Consider the following 20,832-nt stretch of genomic DNA (forward strand, 5'->3'; position numbering starts at 1 on the left):
AGCATATAATGGCCTTATATGTAAAATAAGATAATATCATTCCATGAGTAGAGTGGAAAACCATGATGTTTGAAGTCACTGCTTAAGCAAAATAACATGTTCATCTCAGATCACTTGTTACATCAAATTGTTTGGTTATAATACACTGTTCAGCGTGTCTTTGTTATAGGGGTATCTCCTTGCGTATATGCTATGCCTTTATAAGTCAAACATTATTTACAGAAGTGTATAGTCCGGTTTGATGATATATTAGTTTGCTATATTGGTTTCTGAGGGTTAGTTTTTCTACTTCATATCAGCATAATAACAGATATATACAGCACAGTCCTGTATTTTACTTAGGTTCCAAGGCCAACTTGGGCAAGCACTCTTCAAGGGTACATAAGAAACATATACAAGTAAATACTGATACTGGGGCTGGTATAGACTTAAGCTGCAGATATTTTGTGGCTCACAGTGTTCTTATATCTGAACATACACTTGTAGTTCTCAAAAGAGGCTCTCCTTATATATTTAGAGGCTATTCTCCCATCATTTAATCCTTCGCAGAAATTTCCTACTACTGCAAACCCATCAAGGAGTCCTTAAATTTTAGCCCTATCATAGATTTCCTCTATACTATATCTTTAAGGGGCATTTTAAGTACAGAGGCCCAAACTGAGAATTTTTAGGTTAGTTGCGAGAACATATGCCTTACTTATGCTTTTATATCTTTTATGTCCTACCTTCTTTAAATATTGTCACTAAGATCCCAGCGTGACTGATATAACTAACAGTTAGCCTTGTAAATGTACTATAGTTATGCTTATGTAATCACCTCACCTAGTTTATAAGTTACACACAGGTAAGACATGTAGAAGATCATATCTAAGGTTTACCCTCTGGAAACTCATGGCTTATGCTTGTATCTGTGTGTCGGTTACATCATACTGCTACGTGGCATTAATGACCTCCCAAAGTTTTAATAACATTCTTGTTTATGGCAGATGATAGATGATAATAGGCACATGAGTCTACTAATGATATGTGAAATCTCACTATTATACATTGCTATTATGCTAGCAAAACAGGCCATGCCTTATTTTATACATACAGCTCTTTTATATACTCTCATACTATATTATGCTGCCAAATATCATAGGATTCACACTGTCCTCTTATCCTACAGCTAACTCTCTGTATACTACCTTAGGGATCCCGCCATGTTCCTTACACAACCTTTATATGTATGGCTCCGCTCCTCCATCCCTTCCCTCATTTACATAGCGGTGCTTACCAAATTCCCCCACCCCCCCCCCTTAGCATATACTCATTGTCTCTCTTCTAGAAGCTCCTAAAGAGCTGTCCGCCTGACCATCAGATATCTTTTGCACTTCTGGCCCCTTTGGCCTAAAATTGTGTTCTTAATTGGTCAGTCATTTATGCTATTTATTGCAAAATCAAGGTTTCATTAGCCTGTCAATATTGCATTTCATATTTGCTGAATTGTTTTACTTTATTATGTTTGTATCTTTTTCTATTATCAAAGGGCATACTATGTTTTATGTTTGTTATGCAAAACCTCAATAAAAAAAGATTATAAAAAAAAACACTGCTTATATTTGGGTGCGGTATGGAGCTCAAAATCTCCATATCGCACACGCAAGCTGGGTTTTCCAAAACTTGTAATGGCAGCGATATAGGGGGTTAAATAACTTTTGTGGCATTCTTTACTTTTCCCTATAGCGCTCAAAACTCGTAATCTAGGTTTTAGTATAGGGTTTTTGGGGAGGTTTTTGTTTTAGGGTACTTTAGTTATAAGATAGGGTTTTACTGGTAATGTTTTCTTTTGCAATTATTAATATTTTTTGTAGTGTTTTTTTTCTAACTTAACTTACTGGTCCTAGGGAGGTTAGCTATTAGGGGGTTAAGTAGTGTAGGGGTTATTGCGGTGGGGATAATGGTGGTTTAGGGGTTAAGTAGTGTGATATGATGATACCCAGAGTGATAGCTAGAATCAAACAAGAATTATTGATTATGATAGTTCTGGCTAGATTTTGCAGAACATGATATGTGGACCTAGTTCAGAAGTTCTTTTACACTTTGTGGTGTCTTTCTCTCTAGAAAGACCTACTGTCTCAGGATAATTTCTTACATCAAGGTTTTTAAACCCTAGCTTGAATGGCCTGGTGATTGGTGATAGAGGCTTGTCTGACAAGGTAATTGATCCAAGGATGCCTGCTACCAGATGTATCCATCAATCTATCATAAGGTCTGGAGAGCATATCTGGCATGGTGTGTACCTAGGATTTTTTTTTGTTGGAAGTTCTTTGTGAATCCCTAGAATTCTGGAAATTTTAAAGTTTTGGAGAAAGGTTAATCTTTCAGTTCTTTGAAGGGTCAGTTTTCTATCTTATAGTAACAAGATAGTAGGTAAAGTAGTAGTAATGGTAAGTACCTATAGTGCCAAATATTTTTGTAATCAACAAGCACCTGTTAGGGGGGAAATATAGCACTAAGGAGACTCATTAAAAAATGAGTTACAAAGTCTGTAACAAAAAAAAAGAGTGCTTTACCCTTACAATTATATAGGACAAATTCTCACTGAATAATACAGGAATGATTTTTTAACCATTCATACTTTGGTTTAACTATTGAATCATACACGTTTAAAAACACTTAAACTCTCTAGATATTAATATTTAGCATAGGTGTATGAATAATACCTCTGAGAATCATGTATCTAGATGTGAAACATTGTAATTAGTTTGTATAATATCAAACAGTCAGATACAAACAATATCTTTTGTAGCCAGCTATTAATAAATTCAGAAATAACGTTGTATAACCTCTGAAGCCAGACCCGTGACACGTGTTTCGCTCACGCTTCCTCTGAGGAAACACTTGTCAGGGGTCTGGCTTCAGAGGGTTCATACTCTCATTTTTTGACCACTTACTCCCTATGATAATTGTTGATTGCAATAATTTTTGCCAATAGCTTGTAAATGTGTGTTATATTCTGAGATCAGACGTTATGCTATGATAGTAAAACAACTCGGTTAAACATTAATCTAGCCCCCACTATAGAAGGGGCTTAAGCAGACAGAATCTATTACACTGAACAGCTGTGCAAAAGTTAACTGTGCAAGCAAGGACTTTATAAATACAGATAGAGTATTAGCTAGATAGCTTTAATCTCGCAATCTGACATCCCACATATTAACAGGTCCTATTGTTACAACGTTATTTCTGAATTTATTAATAGCCGGCTACAAAAGATATTGTTTGTATCTAACTGGTTGATATTATACAAACCAATTACAATGTTTCACATCCAGATACATGATTCTCAGAGGTATTTGTCACACACCTTTGCTATATATTGATATCTAGAGAGTTTAAGCAGACAGAATCTATTACACTGAACAGCTGTGCTAAAGTTAACTGTGTAATCAAGGACTTTATAATTACAGATAGAGTATTAGCTAGATAGCTTTAATCTCGCAATCTGACATCCCACATATTAACAGGTGCTCTTGTTACAACGTTATTTCTGAATTTATTAACAGCCGGCTACAAAAGATATTGTTTGTATCTGACTGCTTGATATTATACAAACCAATTTCAATGTTTCACATCTAGATACATGATTCTCAGAGGTATTTTTCACACACCTATGCTAAATATTAATATCTAGAGAGTTTAAGTGTTTTTAAACGTGTATGATTGAATAGATAAACCAATATAGATAAAGGGGGGTAGTTATCAAGCCGTCTACTTTTCTGGCTTCGCCGGCCCAATACGTCCGCCTAAGCTCGCCTACCTTCGCCGCCGCGGACCTTGAATACGTTCGCCTAAGTTATCAAATAAAGCTGTCAAAAAGCCGCGGGGCGATGAGCAGCGGACTGTGACAGTTATCACTCATCCGATCTCGCTGCCCTTCGGCTTTTTCCCAGCTTTATTGCTAGCCTGTCACTAAGCACTCACACTAAACTGCACTGTTCTACCCCCTATACCGGCGCCCCCGGAGCCCCCCGCAACTAAATAAAGTTACTAACCCCTAAACCGCCGCTCCTAGACCCCGCCGCAACTCTTATAAATGTATTAACCCCTAAACCGCCGCTCCCGGATACCGCTGCCACCTACAGTATACCTAGTAACCCCTATCCTGCCCCCCCTACACCGTCGCCCTCTATTATAAAATTATTAACCCCTATCCTGCTGATCCCGCACCTCTCCGCAACTAAATAAATAGTTTAACCCCTAAACCGCCGCTCCATGAACCCGCCGCAACCTATATTAAACCTATTAACCCCTATCCTGCCCCCCCTACACCGTCGCCACCTATAATAAATTTATTAACCCCTATCCTGCCCCCCACTACGCCGCCGCCACTGTAATAAAATTATTAACCCCTAAACCTAAGTCTAACCCTAACCCTAACGCCCCCCTAACTTAAATATTAATTAAATAAATCTAAATAAATTAACTCTTATTAACTAAATGAATCCTATTTAAAACTAAATACTTACCTTTAAAATAAACCCTAATATAGCTACAATATAAATAAGAATTATATTCTAGCTATCTTAGGATTTATATTTATTTGACAGGTAACTTTCAATTTATTTTAACCATGTACAATAACTATTAAATAGTTATTAACTATTTAATAGCTTACCTAGCTAAAATAAAGAGAAATGTACCTGTGAAATAAATCCTAACCTAAGTTACAATTACACCTAACACTACACTATACTTTAATAAATTATTACTATTTAAAACTAAATACTTACCTGTAAAATAAACCCTAAGATAGCTACAATGTAATTAATAATTATAGTATAGCTATCTTAGGATTTATATTTATTTTACAGGTAACTTTGTATTTATTTTAGCTAGTTAGAATAGTTATTAAATAGTTATTAACTATTTAATAACTACCTAGCTAAAAGAAATACAAAATTACCTGTAAAATAAATCCTAACCTAAGTTACAATTAAACCTAATACTACACTATCATTAAATTAATTAAATAAACTACCTACAAATAACTAAAATTAAATACAATTACATAAACTAACTAAAGTACAAAAAATAAAAAAAGCTAAGTTACAAAAAATAAAAAATTAAGTTACAAACATGTTAAAAATATTACAACAATTTTAAGCTACTTACACATAATCTAAGCCCCCTAATAAAATAACAAACCCCCCAAAATAAGAAAAATCCCTACCCTATTCTAAATTAAATAAATTTCAAAGCTCTTTTACCTTACCAGCCCTTAAAAGGGCCATTTGTGGGGGCATGCCCCAAAAAGTTCAGCTCTTTTGCCTGTAAAAGAAAAATACAACCCCCCCCCAACATTAAAACCCACCACCCACATACCCCTAATCTAACCCAAACCCCCCTTACAAAAACCTAACACTAATCCCCTGAAGATCATCCTACCTTGAGTCGTCTTCACTCAGCCGAGCCACCGATGAAACTGAAGAGGACATCCGGAGCGGAAGAAGTTAATCCTCCAAGCGGCGCTGAAGAAATCTTCCATCCGATGAAGTCATCATCCAGGCGGCGCTGAAGAAGTCTTTGATCCGGCCGATGTCATCTTCCAAGAGGCGCTGAAGAGGTCTTCTATCCGGGTGAAGTCATCTTCCAAGCCGGGTCTTGAATCTTCCTTCCGCCGACGCGGAACCACCTTCTTCACCGACGGACTACGACGAATGACGGCTCCTTTAAGGGACGTCATCCAAGATGGCGTCCCCTCAATTCCGATTGGCTGATAGGATTCTATCAGCCAATCGGAATTAAGGTAGGAAAAATCTGATTGGCTGATGGAATCAGCCAATCAGATTGAGCTCGCATTCTATTGGCTGTTCCGATCAGCCAATAGAATGCGAGCTCAATCTGATTGGCTGATTGGATCAGCCAATCGGATTGAACTTGAATCTGATTGGCTGATTCCATCAGCCAATCAGATTTTCCTACCTTAATTCCGATTGGCTGATAGAATCCTATCAGCCAATCGGAATTGAGGGGACGCCATCTTGGATGACGTCCCTTAAAGGAGCCGTCATTCGTCGTAGTCCGTCGGTGAAGAAGGGGTTCCGCGTCGGCGGAAGGAAGATTCAAGACCCGGCTTGGAAGATGACTTCACCCGGATAGAAGACCTCTTCAGCGCCTCTTGGAAGATGGCATCGGCCGGATCAAAGACTTCTTCAGCGCCGCCTGGATGATGACTTCATCGGATGGAAGATTTCTTCAGCGCCGCTTGGAGGATTAACTTCTTCCGCTCCGGATGTCCTCTTCAGTTCCATCGGTGGCTCGGCTGAGTGAAGACGACTCAAGGTAGGATGATCTTCAGGGGATTAGTGTTAGGTTTTTGTAAGGGGGGTTTGGGTTAGATTAGGGGTATGTGGGTGGTGGGTTTTAATGTTGGGGGGGGTTGTATTTTTCTTTTACAGGCAAAAGAGCTGAACTTTTTGGGGCATGCCCCCACAAATGGCCCTTTTAAGGGCTGGTAAGGTAAAAGAGCTTTGAAATTTATTTAATTTAGAATAGGGTAGGGATTTTTCTTATTTTGGGGGGTTTGTTATTTTATTAGGGGGCTTAGATTAGGTGTAAGTAGCTTAAAATTGTTGTAATATTTTTAACGTGTTTGTAACTTACTTTTTTATTTTTTGTAACTTAGCTTTTTTTATTTTTTGTACTTTAGTTAGTTTATGTAATTGTATTTAATTGTAGTTATTTGTAGGTAGTTTATTTAGTTAATTTAATGATAGTGTAGTATTAGGTTTAATTGTAACTTAGGTTAGGATTTATTTTACAGGTAATTTTGTATTTCTTTTAGCTAGGTAGTTATTAAATAGTTAATAACTATTTAATAACTATTCTAACTAGCTAAAATAAATACAAAATTACCTGTAAAATAAATATAAATCCTAAGATAGCTATAATATAATTATTAATTATATTGTAGCTATATTAGGGTTTATTTTAAAGGTAAGTATTTAGTTTTAAATAGGATTCATTTAGTTAATAAGAGTTAATTTATTTAGATTTATTTAATTAATTATTTAAGTTAGGGGGGCGTTAGGGTTAGGGTTAGACTTAGGTTTAGGGGTTAATAATTTTATTACAGTGGCGGCGGCGTAGTGGGGGGCAGGATAGGGGTTAATAAATTTATTATAGGTGGCGACGGTGTAGGGGGGGCAGGATAGGGGTTAATACATTTAATATAGGTTGCGGCGGGTTCAGGGAGCGGCGGTTTAGGCGTTAATACATTTATTATAGTTGCGGTGGGCTCCGGGAGCGGCGGTTTAGGGGGTAATAACTTTATTTAGTTGCGGCGGTGTAGGGGGGGTCAGATTAGCGGTGTTTAGACTCGGGGTACATGTTAGGGTGTTAGGTGTAGACAGCTCCCATAGGAATCAATGGGATGTCTGTCAGCAGCGAACTTGTACTTTCGCTATGGTCAGACTCCCATTGATTCCTATGGGATCCGCCGCCTCCAGGCTGGCGCTTTGAAAACCAGGTACGCTGGGCCGTAAAAGTGCCGAGCGTACCTGCTAGTTTTTTGATAACTAGCAAAAGTAGTGAGAATGTGCCGCACTTGTGTGCGGAACATCTGGAGTGACGTAAGAATCGATCTGTGTCGGACTGAGTCCGGCGGATCGAAGCTTACGTCACAAAATTCTACTTTTGCCGGTCTCGAGCCTTTGATAACTAAGACGAATCAGCCTCGCCACAAATACGCTGCGGAATTCCAGCGTATTTGAGGTTGACGGCTTGATAACTAGGCCCCAAAGTATGAATGGTTAAAAAATAATTCCTGTATTATTTAGTGATAATTTTTCCAATATAATTGTAGGGGTAAAGCACTCTTTTTTGTTACAGACTTTGTAATTGTAATTCATTTTTCTATTAGTTTTCTATCTTGTCTGTTTTGTTTCATAAAAATTTCCTAATATACAGACTCTTGTTGAGACCTAAATGATTTCAAACCTGTTATTCAACCTGCAATTCAGCCTTGAAGTATAAAGTTGAGCCTGAGGGTGCTTTAAGTCCCTCCTATTGAACTTATGCATGGTCTATATCTTCAGTTTGACTTGAAAGCTTCTCTTTCTGCTACCAATTTATTTTTCTTGCCCTGTGCATGAGCTTTCAGCTCTTTCTTGTAAGCCTCCTTTGTTGATTGGTTTTTCATCAGAGTAAGACTGTTCTCAGAACCAACTATTTCATCCTTCCAAAGGTGGTATCCAGAGACGGAATGGAGCAAAGCTCTGCAATGTAAGTGTGTTTAGCCTCCCTCTGGTTGATAGGAAATATATCAAACTTGATTAATCGTGGACTCTCATCATAAATAAATAAGAAATAACTTGATAAGGTAAGCATTTCCCTGCTTAAGATGTGTAGTATTCCACTCATTTTGATTTTCAACCACCTGTACACAGTAAGAGTATCTGAGGACTGTAATATTCCCAGTCTGAGTTTCACCAGATCACATACTTTATCCTGAAAGATGAATTTGTAGAATTTCTGTCTCAGATCCTCCACTCCATCATTTACCATGTCGATTAGGGCATGCTCCTGATCACTGCTGCCACTCAGTCCTGAATGAGTACATAAAAAATTAATTAAACACATTAAACGGTGTAAGAGAGAAAGTAAGGTCAACAGTTGACTTGGTTGGTCACCAGCAGTAGCTATATGAGACTGATGGTCACTTATATTCTAACATAAAACAGCTAGAACTATTTGAATCCAGCATCATTTTATGCATAAACTTCTATAATAAATACAATAAACTTTCTGGCTTTCTATACTGCAATTTAAATTCCAGATGTCTGCCTCAGGTATCCATATAGGAAGAACACTTATTGGTGCAACTATTTGATTGTAATTAAGTTCACATATCAATACCAGCCACATAAAAAGACTGGTTAAAAAGACAATCTAGTCAAAATTAAACTTTCATGATTCAGATAGGGCATGCAATTTTAAACACCTCTCCAATTTAATTTATCATCAAATTTGCTTTGTTCTCTTTGGTAATCTATGAAGGCTGCATCATATCTCAATGCATTTTGACAGTTTTTTACAGCTAGACAGCGCTAGTTCATGTGTGTCATACAGATAGCATTGTGCTCACTCCCATAAAGTTACTTATGACTCAGCCCTGATCGCCTAAATGCAAGTCTATCAAAAGAACTGAAATAAGGGGGCAGTCTGGAGAGGCTTAGGTAACCACAGAGGTAAAAAAGTATTATAATATAACTTTTTACCTTTAGTTCAAACCAAACCTGAACACTCTTGCTCAGCACAGCAATTTAGTTAACACTACGTATAATATCGCAAACCCTCACATAGATATGTACACTCTCACTCACTCTCTCTCACATACACTCTCTCTCACACACACTCATGCTCACACTTTCACATACTAACACACACATAGGGCTCTATTTATTAAGCAGCGGATGCTACAGCAAATCATGTCCGCACGCCTTTTAATAAATCCACCCTATACTCTCTCTATCTCACACAAACAAAGACTATCACACGTACTCACACCCAAAGACACTGACAAACACAAAGACACACACACTCTTACGCTAAAGCTAAGATAAGCATCATGTAGGAGCCGTCATTGAAATCCTGATATTTAAACATTGACAGACCATCGGGAAACTGCTTCGACGGCCTTGTCGGCATCGCAGCCTGACGCCCTGTTGGAATATTCTAAAAAAAGGGAGTGTACGAGCGATGACAGTGAGCATCAATGTCGCCCCCACAGAAGTCAATGGGAGCATGATGTCACCACCCACATTGCCGAACATCTGCATTTTACTGCTGACAGTACGCTCACTAAAACTAAAAATAGCTTCCGTGTAGGGCTGTAGGCACACTTCAAATATTGCCGTGGGGACCTAATTTTATTTACACCCCGCTAACTCCCCCTGACGCCTATAACTATGTCACGCCTAAGCTACACTCCCCCTGGTCCGCCTCGCTACCTCCCACCAACTGCCTACACCTACGCCACAGCTAACCTACACTCCCCCTGCACCACCCAGCTAACTCACCCTGACCACCTAACCTACATCACGCCTAACCTACACACCCCTGCAACGCCCAGCTAAGTCCCTAATCCCGCCTACACTGACTGGGGGTTACTTTAATGTAAGTGGGGGGTTTTGTATTTTTTTTAAAAAAATTTTTTTGCAAAAGAGCTAAGGGCTAATGTAATTTATTTTAGTGTTAGGTAGAGTAGGGTTAGATTTTGTTTGGGGTTTGGCGGTTTAGGGTTTTTTATTTTTATAATTTTTATTTTTTATTTCTAACTTAGGGGGTTTAGTTTAGAGGGGGTTAAGTGTTAGTAAGGTTAGTTTGCATTTGGGGTTTATGGCAGTATAGGGGTTAATAGTTAGTTGATTGCGGTGGGTATGTGGTGGCATAGGGGTTAATAGATAGATATTTGCAGTGGATATGTGGCAGTTTAGAGGTTAATAGTTAGCAACTTGTGGTGGGTATGTGGCGATTTAGATCTTTATTTATGTAGTTTTAGTTTGCGATCGTGGGGTACTTCGGTTTAGGGGTATTAGAGTAGCAGTTAGGCAGACGGCAGATTTTTTTCTAGGAATCCTTTTACTATACAACGCCAATATGGTTGGCAATGCTGGGTGTTGCCTAAGCCAGCATCGCTGACCAATGGCGTGTATAGTAAACACTTCTCGGTGATGCCGCTATGTCAGGAGCTTGGCGGATCTCTTAGAATATTTTGCCTCCTCATAGCACTTTTGATAATCGGGCCTAAGTAGGAAGAACAGTACTAGTACAGTACTATTAGCAGTGTATATCTGCTCCACATTTCCCTCCAATCCCAGACATTTGCATGTCCGGCCCTGACTAAGTTTTAAATCCGGACACAAGAATGGAAACTGTCTGGGTCATTCCCCGAACAGGTGGCCACCCTAGTGTTTATGTGTGTACGTATGTATGTACGTATGTGTGCAGTGTTCTTAAATGACACAGGCCATTTTGGAATTTTTGCTCAGTATTGGTTTCACCATAATTATCCACACTCTTGTCAAGTGCATACATATTAAACACCATTTTTTAACAAACATGCATTTCTTGAGATACTCTAAATGGGTACATAAAAAACAATAAATAGGAATTTTATACTGAAAATGAGGGAATTGAAAACATCTTTTTTTTTAAGCTTTCTTTACCATTTCTACAAAACTAGTGCAGCTAAAGAAAAACACCTCCAAATAGATTCATTATATTATCCTGACTCTAGGAATAACCTATATGAAAGGAAATTTAATCTCAAGCAGCGTAAATGTTTTTCACTGTAAGAGCAATCAAACTGTGGAACTCATTACCTGAGGAGGTAGTAAATGCCAATACCTACATTTCAAATAGTTTTAGATACATTTCTGGCAAGAAACAGAATTCAGTTATATGATTGTTTGGGGTCTATTTATCAAGCTCCGAATGGAGCATGATGCTCCACCTGTCCACCTGCTCCGAGGCTGCGGACAGAAATCAACCCGATCGACACCCCCTGCTAGTGGCCGATTGGCCGCGAATCTGCAGGGGGCGGTATTGCACCAGCAGTTCACCAGAACTGCTGGTGCAATGATAAATGCTGACAGCGTATGCTGTCGGCATTTATCAATGTGCGGCGGACATGGTTCGCTATAGCGGATCATGTCTGTCCGCACAATGATAAATGGATCCCCTTGTGTTAAATGGGTCACCTTTTTAAATATGATTAATTTAAGCTCAGCTGGAGCTTTTATCGTAAGTATTTTAAGATTTGTAAAGTTTTAACTTAATAGTCTTCTGTCTTTTTTCAACGTCATCTACTATGTTACTATGTCTAGGTTTCCAAGTAATTTATAGCAAATATAGGTCAAATACTAATATGATGGAATTATTGATTTAACACTAAAATGTGCAATGCTTGGACTTTAGAGGGACAGTAAACACGTTGAGATGGTAATATAAAATGATATATATATAAAAAAACATCTGCAATATACTTTCATTATTTATTTTGTCCCCTTTCCCTGTAATTCCATTCTGAAATTGTGAGCTTTTTAGCTCCTCTTAGAAATGGAAGTGCAGAACACTTTTATATTCCACACAGCTATTGGTTGAACACTCTAGTGACCTATTTATAACTGTCCCTAATTGGCCACAGCAGAGAAGGTAACCTAAGTTACAAACATGACAGCTCCCATTGTTTTATAGACACTATAAACTTACACTTATTTTAAAAAATACATCTACATGGTATTCTCAGACTAATCTTTTCTTTGAATGCATCATTCTATCTAGCATTTATTTAGTGTTTAATGTCCCTTTAAGCTCACCACAATTCAAAACTGCTACACAAAAGTATATATTTGCAGAATTTAGATATCCAAGGACATTTACCTAAAGGTATTTTGACACTTTGGCCTAGACTACAAGTGGAGCAATATTATATTAACAGTGCAGGGTGTGCTAAAAAATTTGCTAGACTGTGCTAAGATTAGCACTCAATCTGATGTTACAAGTCCATGGTAAAACTGAATAACCAGAGAATGTATAGTGTGGCCAACATATTTGTATATGTGTGTATATGTATATGTATATATATATATATATATATATACAGTATATATATATATATATATATATATATATATATATATATATATATATATATATATATATATATATATATATAGTCATGACCAAAAATATTGGCACCCCTGCATTTCTGTCAGATAATGCACCACTTCGCCCAGAAAATTGTTGCAGTTACAAATGTTTATGCATTCTCGTATTTATTTTTTTTTGTTTGTATTGGTAAAAAAAGCCAAATCTGACACATTCCATGCAAAACTCCAAAAATGGACTGGACACAATTATTGGCACCCTCAATTTAATATTTGGTAGCACACCCCTTGGAAAAAATAACTGAAATCAATCACTTCCTATAACCATCAGTGACTTTCTTACACTTCTCTACTGGAATTTTGGACCACTCTTCTTTCGCCAACTGCTCAAGGCCTCTCAGATTGGAAGGGTGCCAACTGCTCTTTTGAGATCTCTCCACAGGTGCTGTGGGATTGGGAGCTGGACTCATTGCTAGCTAGTCCAGTACTCTCCAGCGCTTTGTCTTAAACCATTTCTGGGTGCTTTTTTGACGTGTGCTTTGGGTCATTGTCCTGCTGTAAGACCCATAACCTCTGATGGATACACAACTTTCTGACACTGGGCCCTACATTGCACAACACAGTTTTATGGTGACTACACATTTCATAATGCCATGCACACAGTCAAGACATCCAGTGCCTGAAGCAGCAAAGCACCCCAAAACATCAGTGAACCTCCACCATGTTTGACTGTAGAATGATGAGCTTTACCAAAAAGCTGTAATTTTGTTTCGTCTATCCACAGCACATTCTCCCAAAATGATTTTGGCTTCCTCCGGTAAGTTTTGGCAAACTCCAATCTGGCTTTTTTATGTTTCTGTGTCAGCAGTGGGGTCCTCCTGGGTTTCCTACCATAACGTCCCTTTTTATTCCGATGGTGACGTATAGTGGGAGCTGACACATTTGTACCCTGTGCCTGAAGGTCAGCTTGAATTTGTCTGGAAGTTGATCAAGGTTCTTTATCCACCATTCGAACAATCCTTAGTTTCAATCTTTTATAAATTTTTCTCTTTCATCCACATCCAGGGAGATTAGCTGCAGTGCCATGGACTGTAAACTTCTTGACAATGTTGCGCACAGTGCACACAGGAACATTAAGATATCTGGAGATGGAGTATATTTAACAAGCTGCAGATGCAGCTGTTTCCGCGCGATCCTTCAGGCTCGGAGGAAATAAAAGTTAAGAAGCAGCGGTCATTAGACCGCTGCTCCTTAACTCATCCGCCACCTCTGACACCCCCTGCTAGCGGTCGATTGGGTGCGAATGTGCAGGGGGCGGCATTGCACAAGCATTTCACAAGAAATGCTTGTGCAATGTTAAATGCCGACATCGTATGCTGTCTGCATTTAGCAATGTCGGGCGAACATGATTCGCTTCAGCGAATTATGTCCACCTGAAACTTGATAAACCTACCCCGTAACATTGTCCATGCTTTTCCACAAAGTTTTTCTTCTCAAATCCTCAGACAATTCTTTGCTGCTCTTTCTCTTCTCCATGCTCAGTGTGGCACACTGAGACAAACAACAGAGAGGTTGAGTACATGTTTCACCATTTAACTGGTTGCCTCAGTGGTTTCTATATTGTCAGCACCTGTTAATTGATACAGGTGAGTTTAATTACAAATTACAGGAGCATCACAAACTTGGAATGCAATTATTTCTTATAATTTTGAGAAGGTGCCTATAATTTTGTCCAGTCCATTTTTGCGTGGCATGTGTCAGATCTGGAGTTTTTTCCCCTCCGCTTTTTTGTGTCATATTAATACAAACAAAAGAAATAAACATGAGAATGCCTAAACATTCGTAATTGCAACAATTTTCTGAATTTTATCTGACAGAAATCCAAGGGTGCCAATATTTTTGGCCATGACTGTATATGTGTGTGTGTGTTTTTTTCTGTGTACATATGCATGTGAACACATAGATACATATATACACATATATAAAAGCATACAAATATCTACACACCGTCACCTTCACATACTGTATACATATATATTTTTTTTAAAGTGAATGTTTTTTGTTTATTGCTTTTTTAATAGAAATACTATAATACCTTTGTTAATTTACTTTAAAAAAAATGTTAGTTTTATTTTAAATAAAATATAAAAAGGAAAGCGTTAATACTTTTGCACTCTACTTGTATTCTAGGTGTTTATGCTTAGGGGTCGATTTATGAAAGTGCGAGGGGTGTCAATCAGGATCAGGCGGATTGATGTCCGCAGTCTCAGAGCAGGTGGACAAGTTATGGAGCAGCGTTATTTAGACCGCTGCTTTATAACTGCTGTTTCCAGCGAGCCTGAAGGTTTGCACGGAAACAGGGGCATCAAGCTCCATTCAGAGCTTGATAATTTGTCCCCTTAACCTTTTTTATGTCAACGGGAGTAAATACAATTTAGAGGTAAATAAAACAAAAAAAATACATTATTAAAATAAAAGTATAAAAATAAATAAACTTTATTAAAAATGTATTAAAAGATATCAATGTACTTTTTAAAAATAAACATAACACTTTTTTAACTTTACATATTCAGAGGGAGAGAAGGGTAGCGGTCAAGGCAAGCTATTGCTAACACATTGCTTGAGATATATATATATATATAGCAAATCACAAAAGGATAAACAGCACTCACAGTATAAAGGACATCTTGCCATGGTGTCCAGCCTAAATACACAAACTCCACTGATTCTCCAGACTCCATAAGTCGCAGTACCTAAGAGGGAAGCAGCATTCGCTTGTCTTTCAAAATGCAATACTTTAATGTGAAGTCTCAGAACGTCACATTAAAGTATTGCAGTTTGAAAGACCAGTGAGTGCCGCTTCCCTCTCAGGTATTATTTGTTTGGTCTGGAGAATCAATGTATTGATTTAGCACAGCGGAATCTGTTGCTCTACAAATACCCAATAATAATAATAATAATATATATATATATATATATATATATATACACACTATATATATATGTAAGCATTTATATATATATATATATATATATATATATATATATATATATATACATATATACAGTATCTCATAAAAGTGAGTACACTCACATTATTGTAAATATTTTATTATATCTTTTCATGTGACAACACTGAAGAAATTACACTTTGCAACAATGTAAAGTGGTGAGTGTAAAGCCTGTATAACAGTGTAAATTTGCTGTCCGCTCAAAATAACTCAACACACAACCATTAATGTCTAAACCGTTGGCAACAAAAGTGAGTACACTCCTCCTTGGAAATTTCCAAATTAGGCCCAAAGTGTCAATATTTTGTGTGGCCACTATTTTCTTCCAGCACTGCCTTAACCCTCGTGGGCATGGAGTTCACCAGAGCTTCACAGGTTGCCACTGGAATCCTCTTCCACTCCTCCATGACAACATCACAAAGTTAGAGACCTTGCACTCCCCCACCTTCCATTTGAGGATGCCCCACAGATGCTCAATAGGGTTTAGGTCTGGAGACATGCTTGGCCAGTCTATCACCTTTAACCCTCAGCTTCTTTAGCAAGGCAGTGGTCGTCTTGCAGGTGTTTGGGTCGTTATCATGTTAGAATATTGCCTTGCAGCCCAGTCTCCGAAGAGAGGGGATCATGCTCTGCTTCAGTATGTCACAGTACATGTTGGCATTCATGGTTCCCTCAATGAACTGTAGCTCCTCAGTGCCGGCAGTACTCATGACCATGACACTCCCACCACCATGCTTGACTGTAGGCAAGACACACTTATCTTTGTACTCACCTGGTTGCTGCCGCACACGCTTGACACCATCTGAACCAAATAAGTGTATCTTGGTCTCATCGGACCACTAATCCATATCCTTAGTCTGCTTGTCTTCAGCAAACTGTTTGCAGGCTTTCTTGTGCATCATCTTTAGAAGAGGCTTCTTTCTGGGACACTGAACACCTGCACTCAACTTCTTTGGTCAACCATGGTGAGGCCTGTTCTGAGTGGAACCTGTCCTGTGAAACCGCTGAATGGTTTTGCCCACCGTGCTGCAGCTCAGTTTCAGGGTCTTGGCAATCTTCTTATAGCCTAGGCCATCTTTATGTAGAGCAACAATTCTTTTTTTCAGATCCACAGAGAGTTCTTTGCCATGAGGTGCCATGTTGAACTTCCAGTGACCAGTATGAGAGAGTGTGAGAGAGATAACACCAAATTCAACACACCTGCTCCCCATTCACATCTGAGACCTTGTATCACTAACGAGTCACATGACACCGCGGAGCGAAAATGGTTAATTGGGCCCAATTTGGACATTTCCACTTAGGGGTGTACTCACTTTTGTTGCCAAAGGTTTAGACATTAATGGCTGTGTGTTGAGTTATTTTGAGGGGACAGCAAATTTACACTGTTATACAGGCTATACTCACTACTTTACATTGTAGCAAAGTGTTCCTTTACAAAAATGTGAGGGGTGTACTCACTTTTGTGAGATACTGTGTATATATATATATATATATATATATATATATATATATATATATATATATATATATATATATATAAAATTATCACAAAAGAAATATTGCACACAAAAGATATACGGCTCAAAGATACGAGGTCTCAGGTATGTATGTTGTGTGTGTATATATGTATATATATAATAGGGTGTTGTCAGCAACTTCCAGTATTGCCTAGAAAAGGGCTAATAACAATGATCTGAATTTAAGTAGTTAACAGACCATTGGTGCAGGGGAAAAGACAAAATTAAATTGAATATAAAAAGAATATCAGCAATTCCTATCCAGTGCTGGATAGGAATTGCTGATATTCTTTTTTCCCCAATATATATATATATATATATATATATATATATATATATATATGTGTGTGTGTGTGCCCATATGTATTTATATGTGCATATATGTATTTACAGCCATTTATATACATATAAACACATAAATATGTATACATATATAGACATATATATGAAAGTGCAATGGAGCCCTTTGCAGTTAAAGGGACACAAAACCCAATGTTTTCTTTCATGATTCAGATAGAGCATGCCATTTTCAGCAACTTTCTAATTTACTCATATTATAATTTTTTCTTCGTTTTCTTGCTATCTTTATTTGAAAAGCAGGAATGTAAAGCTTAGGAGCGGGCCCATTTTTTGTTCAGCAAACTGAATAGCGATTGCGTATTGGTGGCTACATTTAGCCACCAATCAGCAAGTTCTACCCAGATGCTGAAACAAAAATAGGCCGACTCCTAAGCTTTACATTCCTGCTTTTTAAATAAAGATAGCAAGAGATTGAATAAAATTTGATAATAGGAGTAAATTAGAAAGTTGCTTAAAATGGCATGCTTTATCTGAATCATTAAAGAAAAAAATTGGGTTTAGTATCCAATAAAATAGATGAAAACATGAAAATTCATATTTTCATGTCGGGTTAGCGCACTTGAGAATATACAAACGTGTTTGCACTCGAGTAGGGTGTTATGTTTTTTCCACTTTTTTTTGCTCCATTGACTTCTATGGGGGAAAAGGTAATCACGCGCAATATTGTAAGTAAGATTTTTATGCGCGTCAGGTTAGAGTGTGAGTGAAAATAGTTTGCAAGCGAAACCCGACACGCACAAAAAGCTTACTTCTAGCACAGTTAACGCTCAAGCTGGAGCGTTAAATAACACTCCACGTGTAATCTGGGCCAAAATTGATAGTCTGTGGTTGCATCTAATCTGTTTAGGGCTGCCACAACTAATCGGTAAGATTGATCATAAAAATAGTTGTCAAAGAATCTCATTATCAATTAGGTGGTCAGCGATTAGTTGGTTAATTGCACAGCACCAGCTGCTTCAATCCGATGAACTCCTGCACATGGTATTGTGCAAACATTTTTATTGATTATTATTTTTTCTATCCGATTAATTGGATGATTATTGTCCGATTAATCGGATGATTATTGTCCGATTAATCGGATAGAAAAAAGATTAAAAATATAAATAAATTCAATTTTTTTTTGCACAATCTTAGTTGCAGTAGATCATCAGATGAAAGCAGCTGGTGCTGTGTAACTGACCAACTAATCGCTGACCACCTAATTGATAATGAGATTTGTTGACAACTATTTTTATGATCAAACTTACCGATTAGTTGTTGCAGCCCTAAATCTGTTATTTGTATCATATCAATAAAATAGTTGCACTGGACTTGCTAATGTGTCATTGTTTTGTAACCAATTTGTAGATTACATTTTTTGTTATTAAATTAAATTTCAGCCACATGATATAAAAGGATATAGGAATCATTATAATTAATACTGAATAATTATAGTCACTTTTGTTATCTAGTAACTATCTTTGGGCAATATTAATAAATATTAATTATATTTGTATGTATGTAAGTAACATATACATATATATACACATATATACATACAGCTCTGAGTTGTTCCAAGTCCAACACCTTGTCTTTTACCTATATCCCTTTAAACACTTTTAGACATTTATTTCAACGTAAACATATTTTGTTGTAGGGCTGTTATGAGTTGAGCTTGAGCAAAAAACACATAACTTTCAACTAGTAATATGAGCAATATTTAGCAAGGTCACACTATCAATTAAAAGTATAGGCTTGTGATAAAGGTATGTTGGACGTGCTAAACTTCCTCTGGTAATTCTGTTTTACTATGAACTTGTAATACCAGATTTCATGCTGGCACAGTACTGTGATCTTAAAAGTGCACCCTATGTTATCAATAGTGCTCCACTTGTAATTAAGGCCATAATCAGTGCTTGATGCGGTTTTATTTAGAAGGTAGGTCTTCATGGGACAAAACATATAATTATTGGCTAGATTACGAGTAGTGCGCTAACTGAATCCTCAAGTTAGTGCGCATCGGATTTTGCTCGCACACAAACCATTTACTTTTAACTTGTAATACGCAAGCTAATCTGCGGATTACATGTTTATTTCTGTCAATGTCTGCGCATGAGCGAAAACTCTCAATAGCATGCCACTTCTAATCTGGCCCAATATATATATATATATATATATATATATATATTCATGATATTTCTCTATACACTGTATATAGAGTCTAGTATTAGTGCACTCTCACTTCAAAACAACCTGGGGGTGCTAGATAAGTTGCATCCAAAGTCAAACAAATGAATACTCTCCCTACATCATCAGTGGGATTCTTTATTATCTTTGAGTATTCATTTGTTTTAATATATATATATATATATATATACAACAATATTTAAGATTAGGGGGAGGTAAAAGGTGAGTCAGCTTTTACCTCCGCCTAGTCTTAAATGTTGTTGTATTTTGCCCGGAATCAACTTCACCCAGCAGTGATTCAAACCTTCTCGCAGCTGATAAGTAGCAATAACTATGAAACAGTCTGTCCTAGGATGGTTATGAATCACTGCACTAACCCTAGCTAAGCTTATAAGCTGTGTGAACAGCGATGCTTTGGCGTAAAGGGAATCTGCTGAAAAGCAGACTTGAAGTAAAAAGGTGTGTCATTGTGAACCTAATTTGCATATCTTACCCAGAATCCTTTGCTGCATTGGAAACAATGTAATTCAGAGGTTTTCTGTGGGAAAAACAAGCCTTCTGGCCTGTCTAGATTTGTTAATGAACTACAGAATGAGTTATTTTCTTTCTTTCTCTCTCTCTCTCTTTCTCTCTCTCTCTCTCTCTTTATATATATATATATATATATATATATATATATATATATATAGAGAGAGAGAGAGAGAGAGAGAGAGAGAGAGAGAGAAGGAGAAGGAGAGATTTATTATATTATATATTTATTATATGTTATATTACATATTGAGTTTTGAAATGTAGCTAATATTTTGGTTATATGTGTTATTTCTCCTTATTTTTTGCATAAAGCTAGTACAAGATAAAAAAAATCTTCTAATTTTATTTAGTAATCTTTATTGAATAACAAGGTGAACTGATGTAAAATGTAGACCCAATGCTATTTCTGATCATTGTAATAATACTTTTGTTCACATTTGTTATATATTAAACAATGCAGCAATAAAAATGATCCTGATCTTGTAGATATTAGTAATTTTGTACTATTATGGGCCAGATTACGAGTGTTGCACAAACATTTGCGCACAAGCAATAAGGGGTTTATCACGGGTATTTGAGCTAACCGGATTT

At 37.2% G+C, this 20,832-nt stretch overlaps 1 protein-coding gene across 1 annotated transcript in view; it reads right to left on the reverse strand.

Moving 5' to 3' along the window:
- Positions 1-20,832, reverse strand: part of LOC128640039 (glutathione S-transferase P 1) — a 66,335-nt gene that overhangs the window by 17,280 nt on the left and 28,223 nt on the right. Inside the window, exon 5 of the mRNA XM_053692341.1 lies at positions 8,488-8,591. Coding sequence (XP_053548316.1) covers positions 8,488-8,591 — 104 coding nt within the window. The remainder of the gene's footprint in view (positions 1-8,487; positions 8,592-20,832) is intronic.

This window comes from Bombina bombina, chromosome 9 (assembly GCF_027579735.1).
Source record: "Bombina bombina isolate aBomBom1 chromosome 9, aBomBom1.pri, whole genome shotgun sequence".
NCBI classification, from domain to species: Eukaryota; Metazoa; Chordata; class Amphibia; order Anura; family Bombinatoridae; genus Bombina; species Bombina bombina.